At 54.2% G+C, this 18,875-nt stretch overlaps 1 protein-coding gene across 8 annotated transcripts in view; it reads left to right on the top strand.

Moving 5' to 3' along the window:
* The window catches only part of HDAC4 (histone deacetylase 4), a 297,060-nt gene that overhangs the window by 195,601 nt on the left and 82,584 nt on the right, over window positions 1-18,875 (top strand). For all 8 annotated transcript variants that reach the window (XM_032390141.1, XM_032390404.1, XM_032390320.1 and 5 more), the window contains 3 exons: window positions 2,612-2,762; window positions 12,444-12,564; window positions 18,612-18,733. In XM_032390141.1, the coding sequence (XP_032246032.1) occupies window positions 2,612-2,762; window positions 12,444-12,564; window positions 18,612-18,733 (394 nt within the window). The remainder of the gene's footprint in view (window positions 1-2,611; window positions 2,763-12,443; window positions 12,565-18,611; window positions 18,734-18,875) is intronic.

Genomic DNA, 18,875 nt, shown 5'->3' on the forward strand with positions numbered 1-18,875 from the left:
TGTCTGCAGTTCATGTAAGGTGCCTGTTTGGACTGTGATGTTTTTTCGTAGGAAAGCTCTGAAAAGTGTTGGTGTCCATGCCATGGACCCCACGGGTGGGCACTGAGCAGGACCCCTTCCTCACAGCCCTGCCCTCACACACCGCTGCCTGATTGGCTGCCAGCCCTCGTCCTCACACCTGGGCTCCGCCTGCCTTCCGCGAGCTGCGTCTCCCATGGGAAGGGCGCACTGTTGTGTGGGGTCCGCACACCTCTCCCCTTCCTCCTCCCTCCTGCACTGGTTTTGGGCCTAGCTACCCCTGCCTCTCTGCTATTCTATCCCTGTGTTCCTGGCTGGAAATGAGTCCCTTTCCCCTTTGTAGAAGGTGGGACGTGGCCGGGTTTGTGCCCAGTTTGTGGGTCCGCTGCAGTGAGAAATACCACCCAGCTGCTGGGACTGTGCTGTGTGTGTGACCAGACAGGCCTGGCTTGAGCTCAGGCCCCGCTGACATGTCCCGCCCTGGCTCTGAGTCCCGTGCGGCTTGGCCATCAGGCCACTTCCCCAGCAGCAGGGCCGGGAGGCCAGGAGGCCGGCTGTCCAGGGCCACCGTGGGGTGTGTCTGCGGAAGCTGGGCAGAGAGCCTCCTGCAGCAGTGTCTGGGGGGGTATGGCCGGAAGGTCTGGCCGGCACGTTGCCCTTAGGCCGGCGCATGGGCCAGGCATCCCGCACCCACTCCCGCTTGCACAGCCCGCGTTTATAAGTCGGTGGTTTGTTCCTTTTGCTCATCAGTTGTTAGTGCTAGCTTCGTCTGAGGTTTTGGTGAATGTCCTTTTTATTGGCCAGCACGCATGCTCCCACTCCTGGGTTGTAGGCTTTCTTTGGAGAATGAGTGAGAATTTTCATTTTATAAATTTCTATAATGATGTTCTTTTTCTTTAACATTTTTGGTGTAATATGATTTGAACCTCACAGAAGCCACAGACATGGTGGATGACACATTACATCTTCACAGAAAAGAGCTCTAAGCAATCTGAAATCCTGGTTTCTTAATTTACAAGTTGCTCTGGTTGGTAACAGAAACTGGGTAATTCTGCGCTCTGGCGATGGATGGCATCGTGGGAAATGGGCCCAGGGAGCCGGCCGGGGCCCCTGGTGGTGGCACCTCTCCCTCATTCCCTGTGGCCTCTGGTGGGAAAATGCTTGACCTGTGCACTCTCTGCTGCCTGGACCCTCCTCCCTGGCACGGGGGCTCCCAGTGCCCGCTCCCCCAGAGCTGGCAGGGGCGGGCACAGCACGCACAGGAGCACTGAGCTGGCTGGTAAGGGACCAGCAGGAATCTGGGTGTCCCGGGATTCACAGTGCCTGCTCCCCGTGGCAGCCAGACGTCACTGTGAGGGCGGTGCCCACGGAAAAGGCGGCTCCATCACACACATTCACGCACACGCTCACACCCAGGGCTGGTTCACATGTCTCCTTGTTGACGACTTTTCTTGGGCACAGGGACAGTTGAGCAGAAAGTCGCATGGCCTCCCTGCTCCCCTGCCCTCCGACCCTCCAGCACATCGCGGGGGCCTGGGCAGCGATGCTGGGGACAAAGTCATGTAGGCCCCACTGCATCCTGGTCACCCCTGCCTGCACCTCTAACCCCCAGGGTTTGCTCCTCACTGGAGCCTGTCCGTTTCCTTCTGCTGTAACCTGTTGTTCTAAGAGTAAAGTGCCTTCCTCACAGAACAGCACATCCTGCCCGCACGGCCACCACCCAGTCCTGCTCACTGCACGTTCCCCGTCCTCTGCCTTTCTGTCACCAAGCGTCGTGCTCCAGGCCCGGCCTGCTGGCTTCCGCGTGCCTTGACATTCCTGGCCGGTCACCTGGGTGGGCACCATAATCCCTGGGAACAGCCAGAGGGATGTGCTGATCTGTCCCTGTCTTAGACACTTGATGGCTTGGATCTGGGAGGACACATGTGTTAGATTTCCTTGCTAGAAAGTTCCGGGGCTGCTGGGCTGCCAGTGCCGCCCCCACCCTGCCCAGGGAGCAGGACGGCTGCCCACCCAGGAGGGGCCGCAAACATGTGCGTTTTGCTTGTTGACAGCCCATCCGTATTTCTCTCTCGTTGCTGGGTGGGTTTCCAGCGAACGGGCGCACGGTTGGCCCCCGTCTGGGGCGCGTCCAGCCAGGCTGTCGCGAGCAAGCCGCCGTGCCCTTCTCGTCCAGGCCTGTGTGTAGACGTGTCCCCACGGCCAGGGACGGGGTTGCTGGCTCCTGGGGCAGACGTGCTTCTAACCTGGTGAGGAGGTTTCCCCAGTTTTCCAAGGCAGCCATGCCGCATCCTGTTCCACCATGTCGCTCTCCAAGAACCATTCCCAACTCAGGAGATCATCCAGATCTTCGTGGGTATTTTCTCCTAGCAGCTCAGTGGTTTTTACTTTGGTTTTTACCACTTACAGAGTCAGCAGCCGTACTCTGTGTGTGGAACGGGCAGAGCCGCGGGCCTCGGGGCAGAGGAGCTGGCCGTGCGGAGGGCCGCCTCGCTCCGGCCGGCACCGCGTGGGGACGCCTGGCGCGTGTGTGCCCCGCCCCACCTGGGAGCGAGGCCCTGACCGTCTTTGTGTCCCCCTTCCCTGCCCGCAGCATCAGCAGGAGCTGCTGGCCATGAAGCATCAGCAGGAGCTGCTGGAGCACCAGCGGAAGCTGGAACGGCACCGCCGGGAGCAGGACCTGGAGAAGCAGCACCGGGAGCAGAAGCTGCAGCAGCTCAAGAACAAGGAGAAAGGCAAAGAGAGTAAGTGTGCGGGCAAGGTCCCGGGCGGGCGCTGGGGCCTCGCCGGGGCGGCTCTTCCCGCGGGCCTCATGCTCCGGGCCCCATAAGCAGCGGCCCCCGGGCGGAGCTCGCCGTGTCACCCGCAGCTTCAGCTGCGTGGAGTCTGTATCTGTGTCTTCATTCGGGGTGGGCAGCACCACCTTTGGCTTGATGGAAGCATACTCCGCAGGTGCAGACTGGCTTCACCTGTGAGTTCAGTCCCAAAGGTTTCAAAGTTCTTTTCTCTTGCAAGCATTTTGTGAGCCCCTTAGAACCAGGCCTGGCTTGTGGCGTAGCCCAGGGGCTGAGTGGGGACGCGGTGGCCCACTGCCTATTTTCACATTTGCTCTCTTGACTCCCAACGTTTGCTTTTTCTAGTGGCTGTGCTTGGGTGTCTGAAGACCAGTATGGTCTGTTATCTTCCAGGAAAGGAGATGATTCTATGTGCCGTTCTCCCTTTGGAAGATTATGGGGGACGGTTTCCCGTGTCCCTGGGGAGGAACCACAGCCCCCTGCGGCGTGCCTGGCCGTGCACCAAGGGCGCCTCCCGTGGGCTCAGCAAGGACCAGGGTTTGTGAGGCCGGTGTGTGCTCCACGTGGGCTGCATCCCCGCAGACAGGCTGAAGCCGTTTGTCCCACACGCGCGTCCGTGCCTCCTTCTTTGGGTAGCTTACTTCCAGTGACACACCCAGAACCCAGACAGGAGAGTGAGTGGGTCGCACATTCCCAGGCTCTGTTCATTTCCACCCGAGACTCGGTGCTCCGCTGAACTTGTTTGATCCCTGGTGATACTGAATAGAAGCCAAGACGTGCATTTCTCTCCTGTATCGGGTTTCGGTGTGGGGACTGTAGGGTGACTGACTCTTCCAGTGCTTGGGGGCAGAAATAGTGGTTCTTGCGTACTTCGGTAACACACGTGAACCTGAGAAATCCGTTATCTTCAACTACTGAAAATGGTTAGCCATCTAGACAAACCATCTTAACAGCCTGTTGTTTAGATTTTAATCTACATTCTCACGACAGTATGAGGTGTATTAAAGTATTCTTGTAAAGTCTGTTATTTGAAATTATCTAAGAATCTGTCATATTGGTGTACGATACATACAGAAAAAGTACACGCCCTCCAATATATAGGGAACTGTTTGTAAGCTCGCCTCCCAATAAAGCTCCCAGACCAGGAAAGGAGCAGCATCTGGGCCCCTGTGCCCTCCAGTCCCTGCCCCTGCCTCCTTCCCCGAGGAACTCCTCCCTGGCACTTCACACCCAAGGCACTTTGGCCTGCTTTTGAGGTTTATATAAATGGACTCATTAATACGTAGGCCCTTGTGTTTTGCTTCTCTCACACCGTCACGCTTGTGCAGTGTGTCCTCATTGTCCTGTGTAGCAAGAGCTCACTGATGTTGGTTGCTGCCTGCTGCCCATCTCACGGGCACACCGCTGTGGCCCATCCTGTGCTTAGTAGGTTTCCTGGGTTTCCTAACCAGAGCTGTAATGCGTGATGCCAACATGCGTGTCCTTGGACACGTCCCCTGGTACAGACGGGCAGGTGCGAAGGGGCTAGAGCTGAAGTTTAGGGAATGCACGGGCCCACCTTTCACAGTGAGGCCCAGCTGTTTCTCAATCACTGTCCCAGCTGCGCAGGGCAGCGCCCACTGCTCGCATCCCCACCAACACTTGTTGCCGTCAGCCACTCTGGGCTTGGCTGTGAGCGCTCATCCCGCTGGCTTCAGCCGCATGGTCTGATTACCAGCGAGGCTCAGCACGTTCTCCTGTCCCGTGTCAAGTGCCTGCCTGTTCAAGCCTCTCCCTCATTTTTGTGGTGGGTTGTCGCCCTTTTTCTTGGCTTGGGTGGTTCTGTTCACGTTCTGGCCCCGAGCCCCCTGCCGGTATTCTGTGTTACACACACCTTCCGCCGTGCTGCTCTGTGTCCTCGGTCTGGTGGCCCCCGCTCCCAGTGCGGCCTGACCCGCCGGTCCTCTCCAGACCCGAATCAGGGCACAGTCCCTGCAGCATTGTGTATGTTCGCGTACACGTTCTCTTTCAAAAAGGCTGCTGTTTTTTCCTAACATATGCAGCCAATGTGTTTTTTTCGTGTTCACTTTGTATTTCCAATTTAACTATTTGTAAGTTTTTAGTAATTGGTTTTATACATAAAAGTACCAACTTTTATGATCGTTAGTTACTACAGCGTATTTTACTCTTGAAATAATATGCTTTAAATGAATTTTTATTTTAATGGTCTGGTAGAGTTTCAACGTAGAAAGCATATCAGGAGAATTTTTATTCTGCATGAGATCTAATTTTTGTACCGATATTTGAAAGTAATTCCTAGACCTGAAGGGTGTACCTCATTATATCACGCCAGTCAGATGAGGTGGGAGCTTATAGGCTGTGATCGCCCACAGTCTAGATTCCAGGCACAAGGATAAAAGGCCATCAGGGAAAACTAAATTGCAGATTTGGGTTGGCAACAGACACCCTTGGTCTTTGAGTGCAGACTTGTATCAGCAGCGGGCTGACGGGGCAGATGGGGTGGTCACACGCATCACGCTCACCACCCAGCCTGCCAGCTCGATGACACTCTCCTCTGTCCACAGCCCCGTGCTGGCCCAACCACTGCGTGTATTGTGTGTGTGGACTCCTTTGTGTCAAGGGACCTTCCTGGCCGAGGTGTGGCCAGGGCGCTGGCCACCTGTGAGTGGTAGCATGTGGTGTCGGGAAAATCCCCCGATGTGCTGGTACACTGGTCTGGAGTGGAGGGTGGGCTTTAGCACTGTCATTTCTAGAACTCCATGGATCATTCGCGTGTGCAGCCAGGGTTGAGAACCGTGCATCTAGGTGAGTCCTCTCGCTCTGTGTTGGAATCTGGCTACCACAAGGGCTCCATGGTGTTCCATTGGAGGCAGCCTTCTGTTCTGGAACCCAGCCCCATAGATGACGGCACCCGGTCCTTATCGGAGCCCTATGAGAGGAGCTTCGGCTGGGGGGGCCAAAGCCACGGCGGGGCTGCACACACCCGTGCCCCTGCCTTGGGTCCTGCCCCCTTTTCCAGTCTCCTGTGCTTTGCTTGGGCCTCACTTGTGTATCCTACTTGATGTGTTTTGCTTTGGAGGAGGGAAGTCGTTTATCAAAGGATGGAAGTTAAACTGTAAGTATCAGCTAGTTGGTGTGTACCACAACTAACCAACAAATACCAGGTTTCCAGATTGCTAAAAAGCAGCTCAGGCTAAGTTAGTTCCTCGTAGTTTACCTGAATCTTCCAATAAAAATAACATCTTAAGCCTCACAAAATGTGAGAAGATTTGACTTCAGAAGACATTTTAGATCTGTTTACATGTCAAAAACAATTTCTTCACTAGCTACTAGACATCTTCCCCGCCCCAACTGGAGCGTTGGAATGTTCTCTGCTTCCCTCCACGCTCGTCACTAGCAGCAGCCCTGGTGGTTTTCGATTTGTGGATTTGGGTGGTCAGGTTTTATTATTAATAATAAACTGTGTACAGTTTGGGTATTTGGCACACTCGTGTAGGCTTTGCAGCCCTGAGTGTGGCCTTGTGAGGAGGCAGGCCTGGCAGGCCGCTGTGGTGGACACCACTCGGGGGCTCTTAATGTGAGCGGGGCCGCGGGCGGGCTCCGCACCCATGAAGGAGAGCCTTGTTCGCACCAGCTAAAAGGGCATTTGTGGGGGAATGCAAATGGCCTGGGGCGTCTCCCATTTGTAAGCATTTGAAAATGCAGTGCAAGGCATCTGTGTAGTTTCTTGGGGTTTTTTAAAAGTGAATTTCCTATTGAATTTTTAATTAAAGTTTTGTTACATTTGTAAACATTTACAGTATTTTTAATTTTAAATAATTCTGCAGTTCTCTTTTACTTATTGATACCAGTTAACGCTATTTGCTCTAAGGAACAGTGAATTCTTAGAATTTGTGGCATTTCATCTCATTCGGCATGAACACATGCTCTTTAGTCAGGTAAGTTTTACTTAGATTAACTACATTTAGGAATCGAAGACACACGGACTCAAAGGGAGAATCCAATAGAAGGCAAGTCTTTGTTCTCTGAGCAGTCTGGAGCGAACACAGTGACATTTCTGTTTGCTGCTATTTACAAGCACAGCCCCATCATTCACTTTGTTTAAAAAAAAAAAAAAATGGCTCAAAGGGCTGGAGTTAAAAGATCCAACACCTGATCCAGAAAGTAATTCTCTGTCCCATTTGTGAAGTTGGGCCTTCCTCAGAGGCCAGTGGGGCAGGAGAAAAATGAGTCAGTCGTGATGGGTGGTGTCTAGAAGCACCTTCTCCTCCGCCTGGGCCCCCTTGTACTTGGGCAGGTGCTCCACACCATCGGCTCGGCCCCTCGTGCCACCTGGTCTGTACTTATCAGCCTGTTCCTTACATCCCTCCTCCTGTGTGGAGGGGGCTTTGCTCTTTTATTGACCTCTCTTTCCCCATCGACCAGACCAGACTCTGGCACGTAGTTAGGTCTCTGTGAACCCTGTCGAATGAATGATAGTCAGCCTGAATTAATTTTTTTTAAAAAGTGAAAATTAGAGATGTTTGGTATTTGTGTACTAAATGTATTTTATTGGTTCTGTAACTCTGGTTTAACGTGGAGGGATCTGGATGAGCCCAGGATGATGTATGGAAGTGTGGAATCACCGTGCACTGGAAACTAATATAACACAATGTAAACTAGCTGGAATTCAAATACAAACTTTAAAAAAGAAGGAGAGGAGAAAACAATTTTTTTACTCCCTCAGTATTTCCTAAGTGTCAGAAGAACTGCTCTGTGAGGCGTGTCGGGTTAGAATTGAGGATACTAATAAGAGCGCCAAGATTTCAATATACACGAAGAGAATAAGCAATAGCCTGCAGATGAGAACGCATAGAGCGGCAGAATCCGTTGAGAGATGAGTAAACAGCTAGAAGGATGATGGCTCTTCTTTGAATTCTCTCCTGTAAAGCATGACGAGGGAGAGCAGGTCCCTCTGCGGTACGCAGGGCTGAGTACGTGTGGCTCCGTGTCACTTGGGTTTGCTCTGCCACGCCCGTGTGCAGGTGTGAGGACGTGTACCCCAGGCGTGCCCGCCGCCCCTTGGGGGGAGGGGCCGGGAGGGCCACGGGGGGTCCGCCCTTGTGACCAGGTCATCATCTGCCCCCGCTTGTAATGTGGTCTTGGCCAGACATGTCAGGGAGGTGCCGTGGCGTCCCCGTAGTCTATTCATGCCAGAAGGAACCCTCCTGAGTTCAGGGAGGTGGGCTTGTCTTGACTGGATCCAAGAGGGCCTGTAAGGTGCTTTCTCCCACCCTGAGCGGGCAGAGGGACCACATGTCAGTCGTGCGACCTACCTCTTCCTGTGAGGACACAGGTGACGGCTCAGGGTACAAGGGCTGATGGGGCCAGTGTCCCCTCCAGGTGGGGCAGCTGCCCCTTGCCACGTCTTGCTGTACTTGCCTGTCCCTGGGATTTATCTCATGCTCTCCCTGCTGGGATGGAGCATTTGTTCTTTGTGCTTCTTTGAGTTCTGGAGCCTGTGATGCCAGCCAGGGGTATGGCTGAAGCAGGGAGAGTCAGAGGCTCCCGAAGCACGATCCTTGGGATCAGCCTGTCCCTAGAGTGCTCGCAGGGGACTCACAAGCATCTCTCCTGTGGAGGGAAAGTGGGTCCACATTGACAGGTGTTTTTTGAGAAGATAAGGCCAGCTAATGCCCAGGTTTGATTTGCTGGGAAACTTTCAGGAACGTCCTTACTCCACGTACTGAGACACTCTGCTTCTTGTCCTGCTCCGCATTGTCCACTCTCCTGCAACCACAGTTGTGAAGGACCAGGGGGCCATCTCCTCCTCCATCTGGGTCTTCCTCCTACTCCTCCTCCCCCACCCCCTCCTCATCATCAGGCAGTCTGATCACTTCGCTGTGAGGCCAGCAGCACCGAGAAGTGGAAAAAAACCCAAAGCTCCTCATTTCACTGTGGTTTCTTTTATCAGGTACACTTAGGTATTACTAGCAAATTTGCATTTCCCTCTGTAAATGGCCCTCTGTGCCCTCTGCTCTTCCATGCCCCCCAGCGCCACCCCCCCCACACACACATCACCTCTTGCTCCTGGTTGCAAGGCATGCTGTGTCCTGACACGGTTAACCCTTGGTGAATTCCCCAGCCGTCCTCTGGTGCTGATGCGCTGTTTGGAATGCCAGGTGACTGCATATCCGGGCACGTTATACGCAGATCTCCATGTCTGTGTGATTTTCACACAGGCTCTGAATGTTCTGAACTGGTGTTCAGTCTGACGCTCACTATGTTTGGAGGGCACCGAGCAGTGATGCTAGAAGCAGGTGTGACTTCATGCCTTTGGTCACCTCCCACGGCCTGGCCTGTCTGTGTCCGTCCTCCCGTGTGCGCCGATGGGGTCATTTCCTTGGACCCTGGGAAGGCCCAGGACAAAAGCCCATGTGTCGTGATAGAAGCTTCTGAAGGTGCTTTGGAATCGGTTTAGCGAACTTTCTGTGTGTTTCCCTTGGATGAGCTCATTCAGACCCCACTGCAGCTGCCGAGGACCCGCTCCCCAGGGGTCTGTGCCGTCCGCCGCCCACCACACACAGAAGGCCCTCTGTCACTAACTGCAGGGCACGCTGCCTTCGAGAATGCAGACACACCTACAGCCAGACAAAAAGTCAGTTTGTGAATGACAGCGTGTACTGGGGGTGTGAAAACAGTGGCAGGAGAGACGGTTTCTCTAATGATACTAACAATTTATGAGCAATTTGTCAAAATATCTGTAGAGTCTCATACACCAAAACCCATTTCATGTGTATCAGAGAGAAACGTGAAAAACTAGCAACAGCGAGCAGTTCAGTGAATGAAAACCCAGCACCAGAGAACCAAGGATAAAATAAAACTGGTTATTTACCAAACCAGCGAAAGCAAGATCGATCTCAACGCTTCCAGGAAATGGAAAAAACCGCAACAAGGAAACTAGGGCAGACTACGTAAAAACAAGCATTTGAATTTTAAACGAGGAAAGCACCCAGAGTTTCCTCCCTTTGTTGGGGGAAGCCTGGTCCTTTCCTCCTGTGTTTGTCCTTTACTTTTACACGGAGCCACACTCGCCTGGAAAGCCTCCCTTCCAACAGTGCTGGTCGCCGCCCGCTCGGGGTCTCCCACCAAGCACTGCTTGGCCACCACCAGCTGTCCTGCCGTGTAGCCAGTCCTGACACGGCGGGGGTTCAGTCGCACGAGTCTGCCGCCCGCTTCGGACGCCAGCTGCAAATCCAGGTTGCAGGTCAGACGTGTCCACAACCCCCTCCTTGGGCTCCTTTAATTTGCCAGAACAGCACACAGAACTCAGGGAAGTTCTTACGTAGGTTTACTGGCTTATTAAATGATGTGACAGAGGACACAGATGGGCAGCCAGATGACGTGGTGCATACAGACGAGGTCCGGGCAGGTCCCGAGTGCCAGAGTTTCTGTCCCCGTGCAGTTGGCGTGCATCACCTTCGCAGTATGTGGATGGGTTTGCCAACACGGAAAGCTCTCTGAACCCCATCCTATTGGGACTTCATGGGGGCTTCCTCATGATAAATTATTATCTCCATTCCCAGACCCTCTCCCTTCTTGATGGGGCTGAAAATTCCAAGCTTCTAATCATGGCTTAGTCTTTCAGTGACCAGCCCCATCCAGGAGCCTCCCAAGAGTGCAGCCATCACATCAGCTGAAGAGTTTACAGGGGTTTTAGGAGCTCGGTGCCAGGAGCCGGGGGCGGGTGTGTGTGTGTGTGTACATACATGTATATACATTGCACATACACACCTGTGTACATATACACATTATTTCACAAAATTAGAATATCCTCCAAATTGTAAAAGGAAACGAGACCAGGGCAGAGGCTTGCACACAAAAGTGGAGGAGAAGTGAGAGCTGGGGCCAGGGAACCAGCTGCTTTGGTTTGACCCTGCCGCTGAGTGCCGCCCCTGAGGTTCCCCCGGACCACATGGGGCTGATGATCCCACTTACAGTGCTCATGTGAACTTTAAACATGTGAGGCCTAGAATGTAGGAGGCTCACAATAGATTCATCGCTGTAAATCATACAGCTCAAATGGATAAACATTTAAAACGTACGCACACAGACCCACGGCACCACCACCAAACATACCACATGAAGACTCTGAAAGAAAAATAAACCAAGGACATAAAGATTTATCACAAGACTGAAAGATAACTGCTTGCTTGGGTAGTTATCAGGGACCACAGTGAAATACCAGCTACCCTTCCCATTTGCAGCAAGTGACAGTCGCCAGTACTGATGAAGACAGAGTCACATGGTGATCCCGAGTACTGATGGACAGAGGCATGGGGTCATCCTGAGTACTGATAGAGATGCAGGGTCAGGTCATGGTCCTGAGTACTGATGGAGGCTTGGGGTCACGTGGTGATCCCGAGTACTGATGGAGGTGTGGGATCAGGTGGGGATCCCAAGTACTGATGGACAGAGGCACAGGGTGATCCTGAGTACTGATAGAGACGTGGGGTCAGGTAGTGATCCTGAGTACTCATGAAGATGCAGGGTGCTTGCCCGTCGTTGACACATGATGGTCAGTGTATGAGGCATTTTGGAAAGCAGTTAGAAGATGCTTTGAGGGCTCTAATGTTACTTTTGTTAGATGTATTGATTTTGTTGATCTTTCCTAAGCAAATCCTCAGTATGAACGATGTCTACTCATAAATGTTCACGGCAGTACGGCTTCTAACAACAACAACAAGGATAATCTAGAAGTGCCTTCTAGTCAGAACATGGTTTTGTAAAATGTAAACTGTGCTTTGCTCATCTCCTGAAGTGTTTCTCCACCAATAAAAATACTGGTTGGACTCTGTACAACAGGAAATATGTTTGCTGCTCACAAGTGGAGGGATGGGTGCGAGAGTGCTGTGTAGTCCGAGCGTGGCCCCGAGGAGTGCGGATTAGATGAGCACGGGCCTTGTGATCGAGTGGGGGGTCTGGACTTTTCTTTGTGCATCTGTTTCTCAAACTTGCCTGTTTTCTCTACGGGGCTGTGAATAACCACCACACGAGAAGACCACAGAGCACATGATTCTGCCTTTAGTACAGCCTGGTGAACGTGCTCGAAGTAAGTAGCTGATGAGCTGGAAGGAACAGAAGCTTCCTCTGACACGAGTGGAAAGCAGGCCGCTGCCTTGTACACGAGCATCGCAGGGTGTCCGCCGAGGGAGCGCACTCCATCCCTCTCGCCGGCGGGCAGGGGGTGCGCACAAAACCTCTCTGAGATTCAGCTGCCTTTGCTCTAGTGAGAGCGAAACCACCAGACTGCCAGCACCTAATTCGGAATGTTCTTTTATGTAACATTATTAAACTTCCCTCTGCGGTGGTTTTGTGTTAGGTAACAATAAGTCTTTATGCTGATTACTTCTGCATTTTAGATGGAATGCAATTATGTAAAATCTTCATGGGAAGAAGCCCTCTTATTAAACTTCTCCCGTCCTTCTCCTTTCTTTGAGAAGCCTTCATGGCATCAGCAACATCCCGAATTAGAGGCCCTGGCCTGTCTGCATGTCTTTGCTCCCTGTCCAGCACGGAGCTCCGCGGCCTCCCCCTGCCCCCCGGGCCAGAGCCTCCAGTCGGTCACTTGTCTGCTTCCTTCTGCACCAGGTGCGGTGGCCAGCACAGAAGTGAAGATGAAGTTGCAAGAGTTTGTCCTCAATAAAAAGAAGGCGCTGGCCCACCGGAACCTCAACCACTGCATTTCCAGCGACCCTCGCTACTGGTATGGGTAAGTGGGGGCATGCAGGGGCACGGGGGCCTGAGCGGCACGTGATCGTCGGCACCTGCTTCTTCTTCGCCCAGCGAGGCGGCGGGAGGGGTGGTGGTGGGTGGACTGAGAAGCTCTGTGAGCGCAGCCACAAACACGGGGTAGCAGGAGAGGTCTGGAGGTTAACGCGTGGGGCGGTCATCCAGACAGAGGGGCCCGTCTGTAGCTGAATGGACTGCTGCGTGTGGATCCGGTGCCTGCCCATTACTCCTCTCACCATATATTTTGGCCACAAAAGGAACCACTTAAACTGTAACTCTGATCTAAATTGTCCAAATGCACCTACTGAATTTCTACTCAGTGTTTTATTAGCTGCTGGGTGAGCCCATGGCATGTGTGGTGTATTTTACTTTCACACTAGGAACGCTTTGCCAGAGCTGCATAATGGACGAGGCCACCAGAGAGTCTTGTTCATGCTAACAGCTGAAGGAAGCTGGTGTGCCGTTGCAGAAAGGTCGGGGACAGTGCCCACGTGCAGAGGGATGTCCTGTGAGCACGAGCTCGCTGCAGAGACGCTGGCCAGGGCCCAGGCCACGTGTGGAATGGAGGGGCCAGATTACATGGCTTTAAACAATGATCAAGGGGGCTTCACAGGCTTTGCTTTGAAATACAGTTTTCCCCTGTTTTCAAGAGTAATTTCATTTCTCACAGAAAACCCATAGGGTTGTTCTCATAAATCAAAATATGGTTATTCGTTTTATTGGGGAAAAACCTATCTATTCTCAAGCTCCCAAATGGGCAACTATTTGACTAAATCCAACACCGCCACATCCCACTGGGATGATCCCCCGTATCCTGGCAGATGACGCCGTTATCAGTACAACCGAAAGGACTTTTATCCAGGGCAGAGAAGGCTGCCCTTACACCGTACACGCTGCCTGGTCCAGAAAGCTGCGCTCACTCCTGTCTGCCGTGCTGTTGGCGTGCATGCCTCCAGACAGTGACACGACTCCCGCCGCAGAGCAGAGGTGGCAGCGGCCGTGAGAAGCCACGAGGGAGGCCACGAGCCCACAGCCACCACGTGAAACTTCGATAGAGCGCGCGGGGGCCCCACGTCTGGGGCCCCAGCCACCCGGGCCTGCTGTGGGAGAGCCGCACCGTCCCCTGGGGGGGGTGGCAGCCAGGCGATGGCCCAGGGAAAGCAGTTTGGGTAGCCGTTGAGATGGTATCCGTGGGGTTCGTACTGAGGACAGCAGGAGAAGGAGTGGGGCGCAGGGGCTCAGACTAGGAGGCACTGGGGGGACCTGGGACGACAGGCCTGTGAAGGCGGCAAGACGGCAGAGGCGCTCTGGGACCTGCTGGGAGGAGCATTTAGCAGCAGTGGTCAGCAGGCAGGGAGGCCCCAGGGGCCCTTTGGGAGGAGGGTCAGTCCGTGACGCGACTGGGGAGGTCAGGCTGGCTGGGAGCCCACAGAAGGTCGTGTGGTGGCACGCAGGAGTCGTGGGTTGACCACGTCGGAGTTCTTGGATGGCGGCCCCAGTGGTGGAAGAAGGTTCGTGCCGGGCTCCCCTGTGAGCGGGCAGGAGGCTGGGGCAGGAGACCACTGGCCGGAACAGAGGCCGTGGTGACGGGTTGAATGTGACAGGAGAGTGTGTTTGCCTCCAGTCCTGGAGGCTACAGGGGGAAGGGTGGGTAGAAAGGGAGCACTGAGGAGAGAGGCTGGAACGGAGGGAGGGCTTTCTAGGGAGGAGCTCCCAGGAGCAGGGAAGGGGGAGATAGGGAGGGCAGGTGGCTTTTAATCCTGGGCTAGTGGGGGATTGAAGTGGCTGCTCCCTGGTGAGCAGGGCTCTCGAGGTCGGGCCTGACCCGGACATGGCTCACCTGCCCTGGGTTCAGCTCTCTCAGAGGGATTTAGGGCACACGGGCTGGAGTGGGAAAGTCAGCCAGGGGACAGGTTTGTTTGCACTGAATGTGGCAGCTGTCGTGTTTAGTCACTCTAAACCCAACATCATGGAGTGACTGTCACATTCACTTGCTGTGTGATGGCAGGTACTCGGTCAGAAAACTGGGTCTTCGTGGAGGAAGAACTGAACTTTGACCCTAGCTTCACTCCACACACAGTGATTAGCACAAATATAAACCCAAACACAAAAGCTAAAACTCCTAGGAGAAAACATAGGAGAAGTTTTCACAACCCGGGGGCAGAGGTGGACAGAGTTCTTAAGACACCACAGTCATCGAGTGTAAACCAAAAATTCCAACAATAGACTTTGTGACAATTAAAAACTGTGCTCTTTCAAAGGCACCATTAAGAAAATAAAAAGGCAAGCCACAGACTGGAAGAAAATATTCACAATGCCTGTAGCTGACAGAGTGCTTGTATCCAATATATATAAAGAGCTCCCACAACTCAATAATAAAAAGACAAGTGATCTACTGAAAAAATACAAGCGAAAGATTTGAACTAATACCTCAGAAGATAAGATCTACCGATAGCCAGTCAGTCCATGAAAAGATCGTTAGCCGTCAGGGAAATGCAGATCACAGCCACAGGGAGGCACCATCTCACACCATCGGGGTGGCTGACGTTCAGCAGACCCGGAGTTGGTGAAGGTGTGGAGCCCGTGGACTTCGGCAGCTGCACACAGTCCGGCAGTTTCTTATAAAGGCTTATGTGCCCCGACCCCATGACGCTGTCCTGCTAGTATCGGCCCAAGAGGAAGAAAAACTTCTGCCCACATACACTTGGGTTCTGGTGGTCATAGCCGCGTCATTCATTTCCTGCCAAAGAACGGAAGCAGCCTGAACGCCCACCAGCCGGAGGACACAGGAGACGCAGGCCCAGACACGTGACACTCAGACAGAGAAGCCACCCGGAGCCCTGCTCGGGGACGCAGGCAGATGAAGCTCTGCAGTCAGCACGATGAATCCAGCGATGAAGCCGGCCGGCGACTGGGCTGGGGGACCGGGTTCGCCTGCGGAATGGTGCAGGGTTCTGTCCGTGGAGACGACCCTGCTGTGTCCCTCCTGCAGCGGTGGCCCCCCCCCCACGTGTCTCTGAGCACAGAGACGAGGATGCTCTGACTGAGGTGTGCTGCGGGCATCAGACACACCGGACTGCAGGGCCTTGGCACGAAGGGAAGGATGTGAACTATTTCACGGGTCATTTTTATATTGATTGCGCATTGGGCTATATTGGGTTAAAGAGCATACTGAAGTCAATTTAACCATTTTTATTCATTGTAACGGGGCTGCTGTAACATTTAAATTGCACGTGTGACTCACATCCTACTTGCGTTGGACGGCACTGACTAAGCGAGTACACTTCTGTTCAGGGCACTTGCGCAAGTCTGATACAGCGGGAAAGGCCACTTGTGGAGCGCTGAAGTGGCTGGATGCGTGTGGAGCTTTATTCCGTGGTAGCCTAAGGAGGGTTGACAAAGCAAAGGCAGCGGCCCTGGTTTCTCTGCCCCCGTCAGCGCTGCTTGAAGATCAAGAGTCACCGACCGTCTGCCCAGATGCTGGCAGACGTGCCGCCGAGCGCCTCCCGCCAGACTGTGACGAGGGGCTGGAGCTGGGGACCTGGTTTGTGGGCAGGCCTGAGCCTCATGGAAGGAGCTGCCCTCGAGTTCTGCTCCCCTGTGCAAGGGGGTGGGTATGGTGGGTGTGCACGTGGGAGTGTGTGTGAGGGTCTGTGCATGGGGTGAGTGCACTGAGTGTGTGTGAGTGTGAGCATGTCAGTGTGCAGCGTGGGGTACGTGTGAGTGTGTAACGGTGGGGTGTGATGCCACAGGGGTGTGTGAGACTGTGAGGGTGAGAGCGGGTCAGCGTGAGGTGTGCGTGCAGCCTGGGGCACACGTGCTTGGTCCCAGGGGCAGGGGTGACAGCAGCTTTTCCCTGGAGCGGCCCGCTCAGCCCTGCGGGGTTCCCCTGGGGATGAGCTCTTATCCCGGGGTCCGCAGGGTTCCCGGAAGCTGGGCTGTGGTGACGTGAGTCACTCCCTCGAAGTCTCTGGACTCGGCCGTGACAGCACCAGGGGGGGTCAGTGCAGCCGTCTGAGCGCCGGCCCAGACCCGTGTCCTGGGGCGATGCAGGAGCGCTCTGCGCCCAGCGCGGCCGGCCTCGTGCTGCGCCCCCAAAGGCCCGAGGAGGGAGTGAGGGTTTTCACCCCAACAACATCTCCAGCAGTCAAGCCCGAAGAGAAAATCTATGGCATCTTGAACAAATACAGCTTTTCCAACTTCTGGCTTCATTATAAACAGCGTACAATTAAAGTCGAACAACAGTACTTATTATTTGTAATAATATTCTACCAATAATTATTCATACTTTCGGGTCACAAAATGCACACACAGGTCTTTCCATGCGTCTCATGAAAGAGAAAGCAAATTCTTTCCTAGATTGTGACTTAGTACTGAGAAGTTTGAAACTGGCCAAGGCTGCATTCCCCAAAGGACACCTCAGAAGACGTGATTTGGTACAGAGATAGTGTTGCCCTCAGACCTTTTTTTTTTTTAAGATTTATTTATTTGGGGGCGCCTGGGTGGCTCAGTCGTTAAGTGTCTGCCTTCGGCTCAGGTCATGGTCCCAGGGTCCTGGGATTGAGCCCCGCATCGGGCTCCCTGCTCAGCGGAAGCCTGCTTCTCCCTCTCCCACTCCCCCTGCTTGTGTTCCTGCTCTCGCTGTGTCTCTCTCTGTCAAATAAATAATAAAATCTTTAAAAAAAAAAAAGATTTATTTATTTGACAGAGATAGCACAAGTAGGCAGAGCGGCGCGTAGAGGGAGAGGGAGAAGCAGGCTTCCCGCGGAGCAGGAAGCCCGACGTGGGGCTCGATCCCAGGACCCCGGGATCATGACCTGAGCCGAAGGCAGCTGCTTAACTGGGAGGGAGCACCCAGGCGACCTGCCCTCAGACCTTTAATGAGATTGTCAGAGAATGTTCCCCCAAGGTGAGCCAGGGTTGTCTCAGTGGAACCACAAGTTAAAAGGAGGGCTTCCTGCCTGAGGAGGTGACCCTGTGATGCAGGTACAGGCATGTGGGGGCAGCTGTCCCTGGGAATGTGAGCTCTTTCCTGCTACACAGCCTGGCTGGACCCCACAGCCCAGATGTCCAGGCTGTGCTCATTGGACGGGTCTCTGTGATCAGCCCATTCTCTGCACAAGTTTGCTCTCAAATATTTAAATTATCCACCTGTAAGCATTTAAGAGCTCCTGTTCTTAATTCAAATAACACCAGGTGCATGGATATGGAGTACTGTGTATTCAAATAAATAGTCTAACAAATTCCAAATAAGTAAGTTGGCAAATTTGTTTCAAGTCATTAAGCAGATTACACAGTTTAAAGACTCAACAGAATTCATTACACCTAGGGTGGGTGCTTCCAGGAAGCCGAGGATGGTCTTCCCGAGGGTGGTCGGCTCCCCATTCCCAAGCCCTGACTCCTGTCCTGCCCGCCAGAGCCGCCTCCTGGAGCCGGATACTGTCTCGAAATTTTAAAGGATGTGGAGTGGTGCCTGGCTGGTCGTCGGAGGCAGTAAACGTCACAGACCCACTTCCAGGCACAAGGTGTTGGTCACTGCCCCCCACCGTCCCCAGGAAGCAGGGTGATGGGGCGGATTTTATTCCTCTGAAGGTGCAGATGAACGCTGGGTGTCGTCTGCTGAAGGGAGGCCCCCTCGGGGACCCCAGACTTGACCACTGCTGTTGTGAATGCACCCCACCGATCGCAGCTGCCTCCGACCGTGCCTTTGGTCCTGTGCGCGTGTGGCGGCCGTCGCCCGAGGACAGGCCCTTCTGTGGCCGGCGGTGGCCTGGTGGCCAGGGAGCAGCGGTGCGCGGAGCCGCCGAGAGCGGCAGGACGACGGCCGGCCCTGCTCCTCCTGGCACGGGGTCGGCTGCGGAGGCCCTGCCCAGCCTTGGTTCGCAAGGTCACCTTGCTTTTGTCTCATTTCAGCCTGGCCCCACACAGGGGCCCGTCTCCTTGGTCGGAGCTGATCCGGGGCTGACGTGTCAGGCGGGCTCCCGCCCCTCGCTAACTCCTCCGTCTGTCTTTGCCTCTTCTGTCCAGGAAAACACAGCACAGTTCGCTTGACCAGAGCTCCCCGCCCCAGAGCGGGGTGTCGGCCTCCTACAACCACCCGGTCCTGGGAATGTACGACAGCAAAGATGACTTCCCGCTCAGAAAAACAGGTCAGTGCCCAGGGCCCAGGGCCTGGGGGCGGGGCTCTCAACCGGCCCCTCCCACACGCCCACAGGGGGTGGGGCCCTTGACCGCCCCCACACACCCCACAGGGGGCGGGGCTCTCAACCGGCCCCTCCCACACACCCACAG

Source organism: Phoca vitulina, unplaced genomic scaffold (genome assembly GCF_004348235.1).
Source record: "Phoca vitulina isolate PV1807 unplaced genomic scaffold, GSC_HSeal_1.0 scaffold1, whole genome shotgun sequence".
In the NCBI taxonomy this organism is placed as follows: Eukaryota; Metazoa; Chordata; class Mammalia; order Carnivora; family Phocidae; genus Phoca; species Phoca vitulina.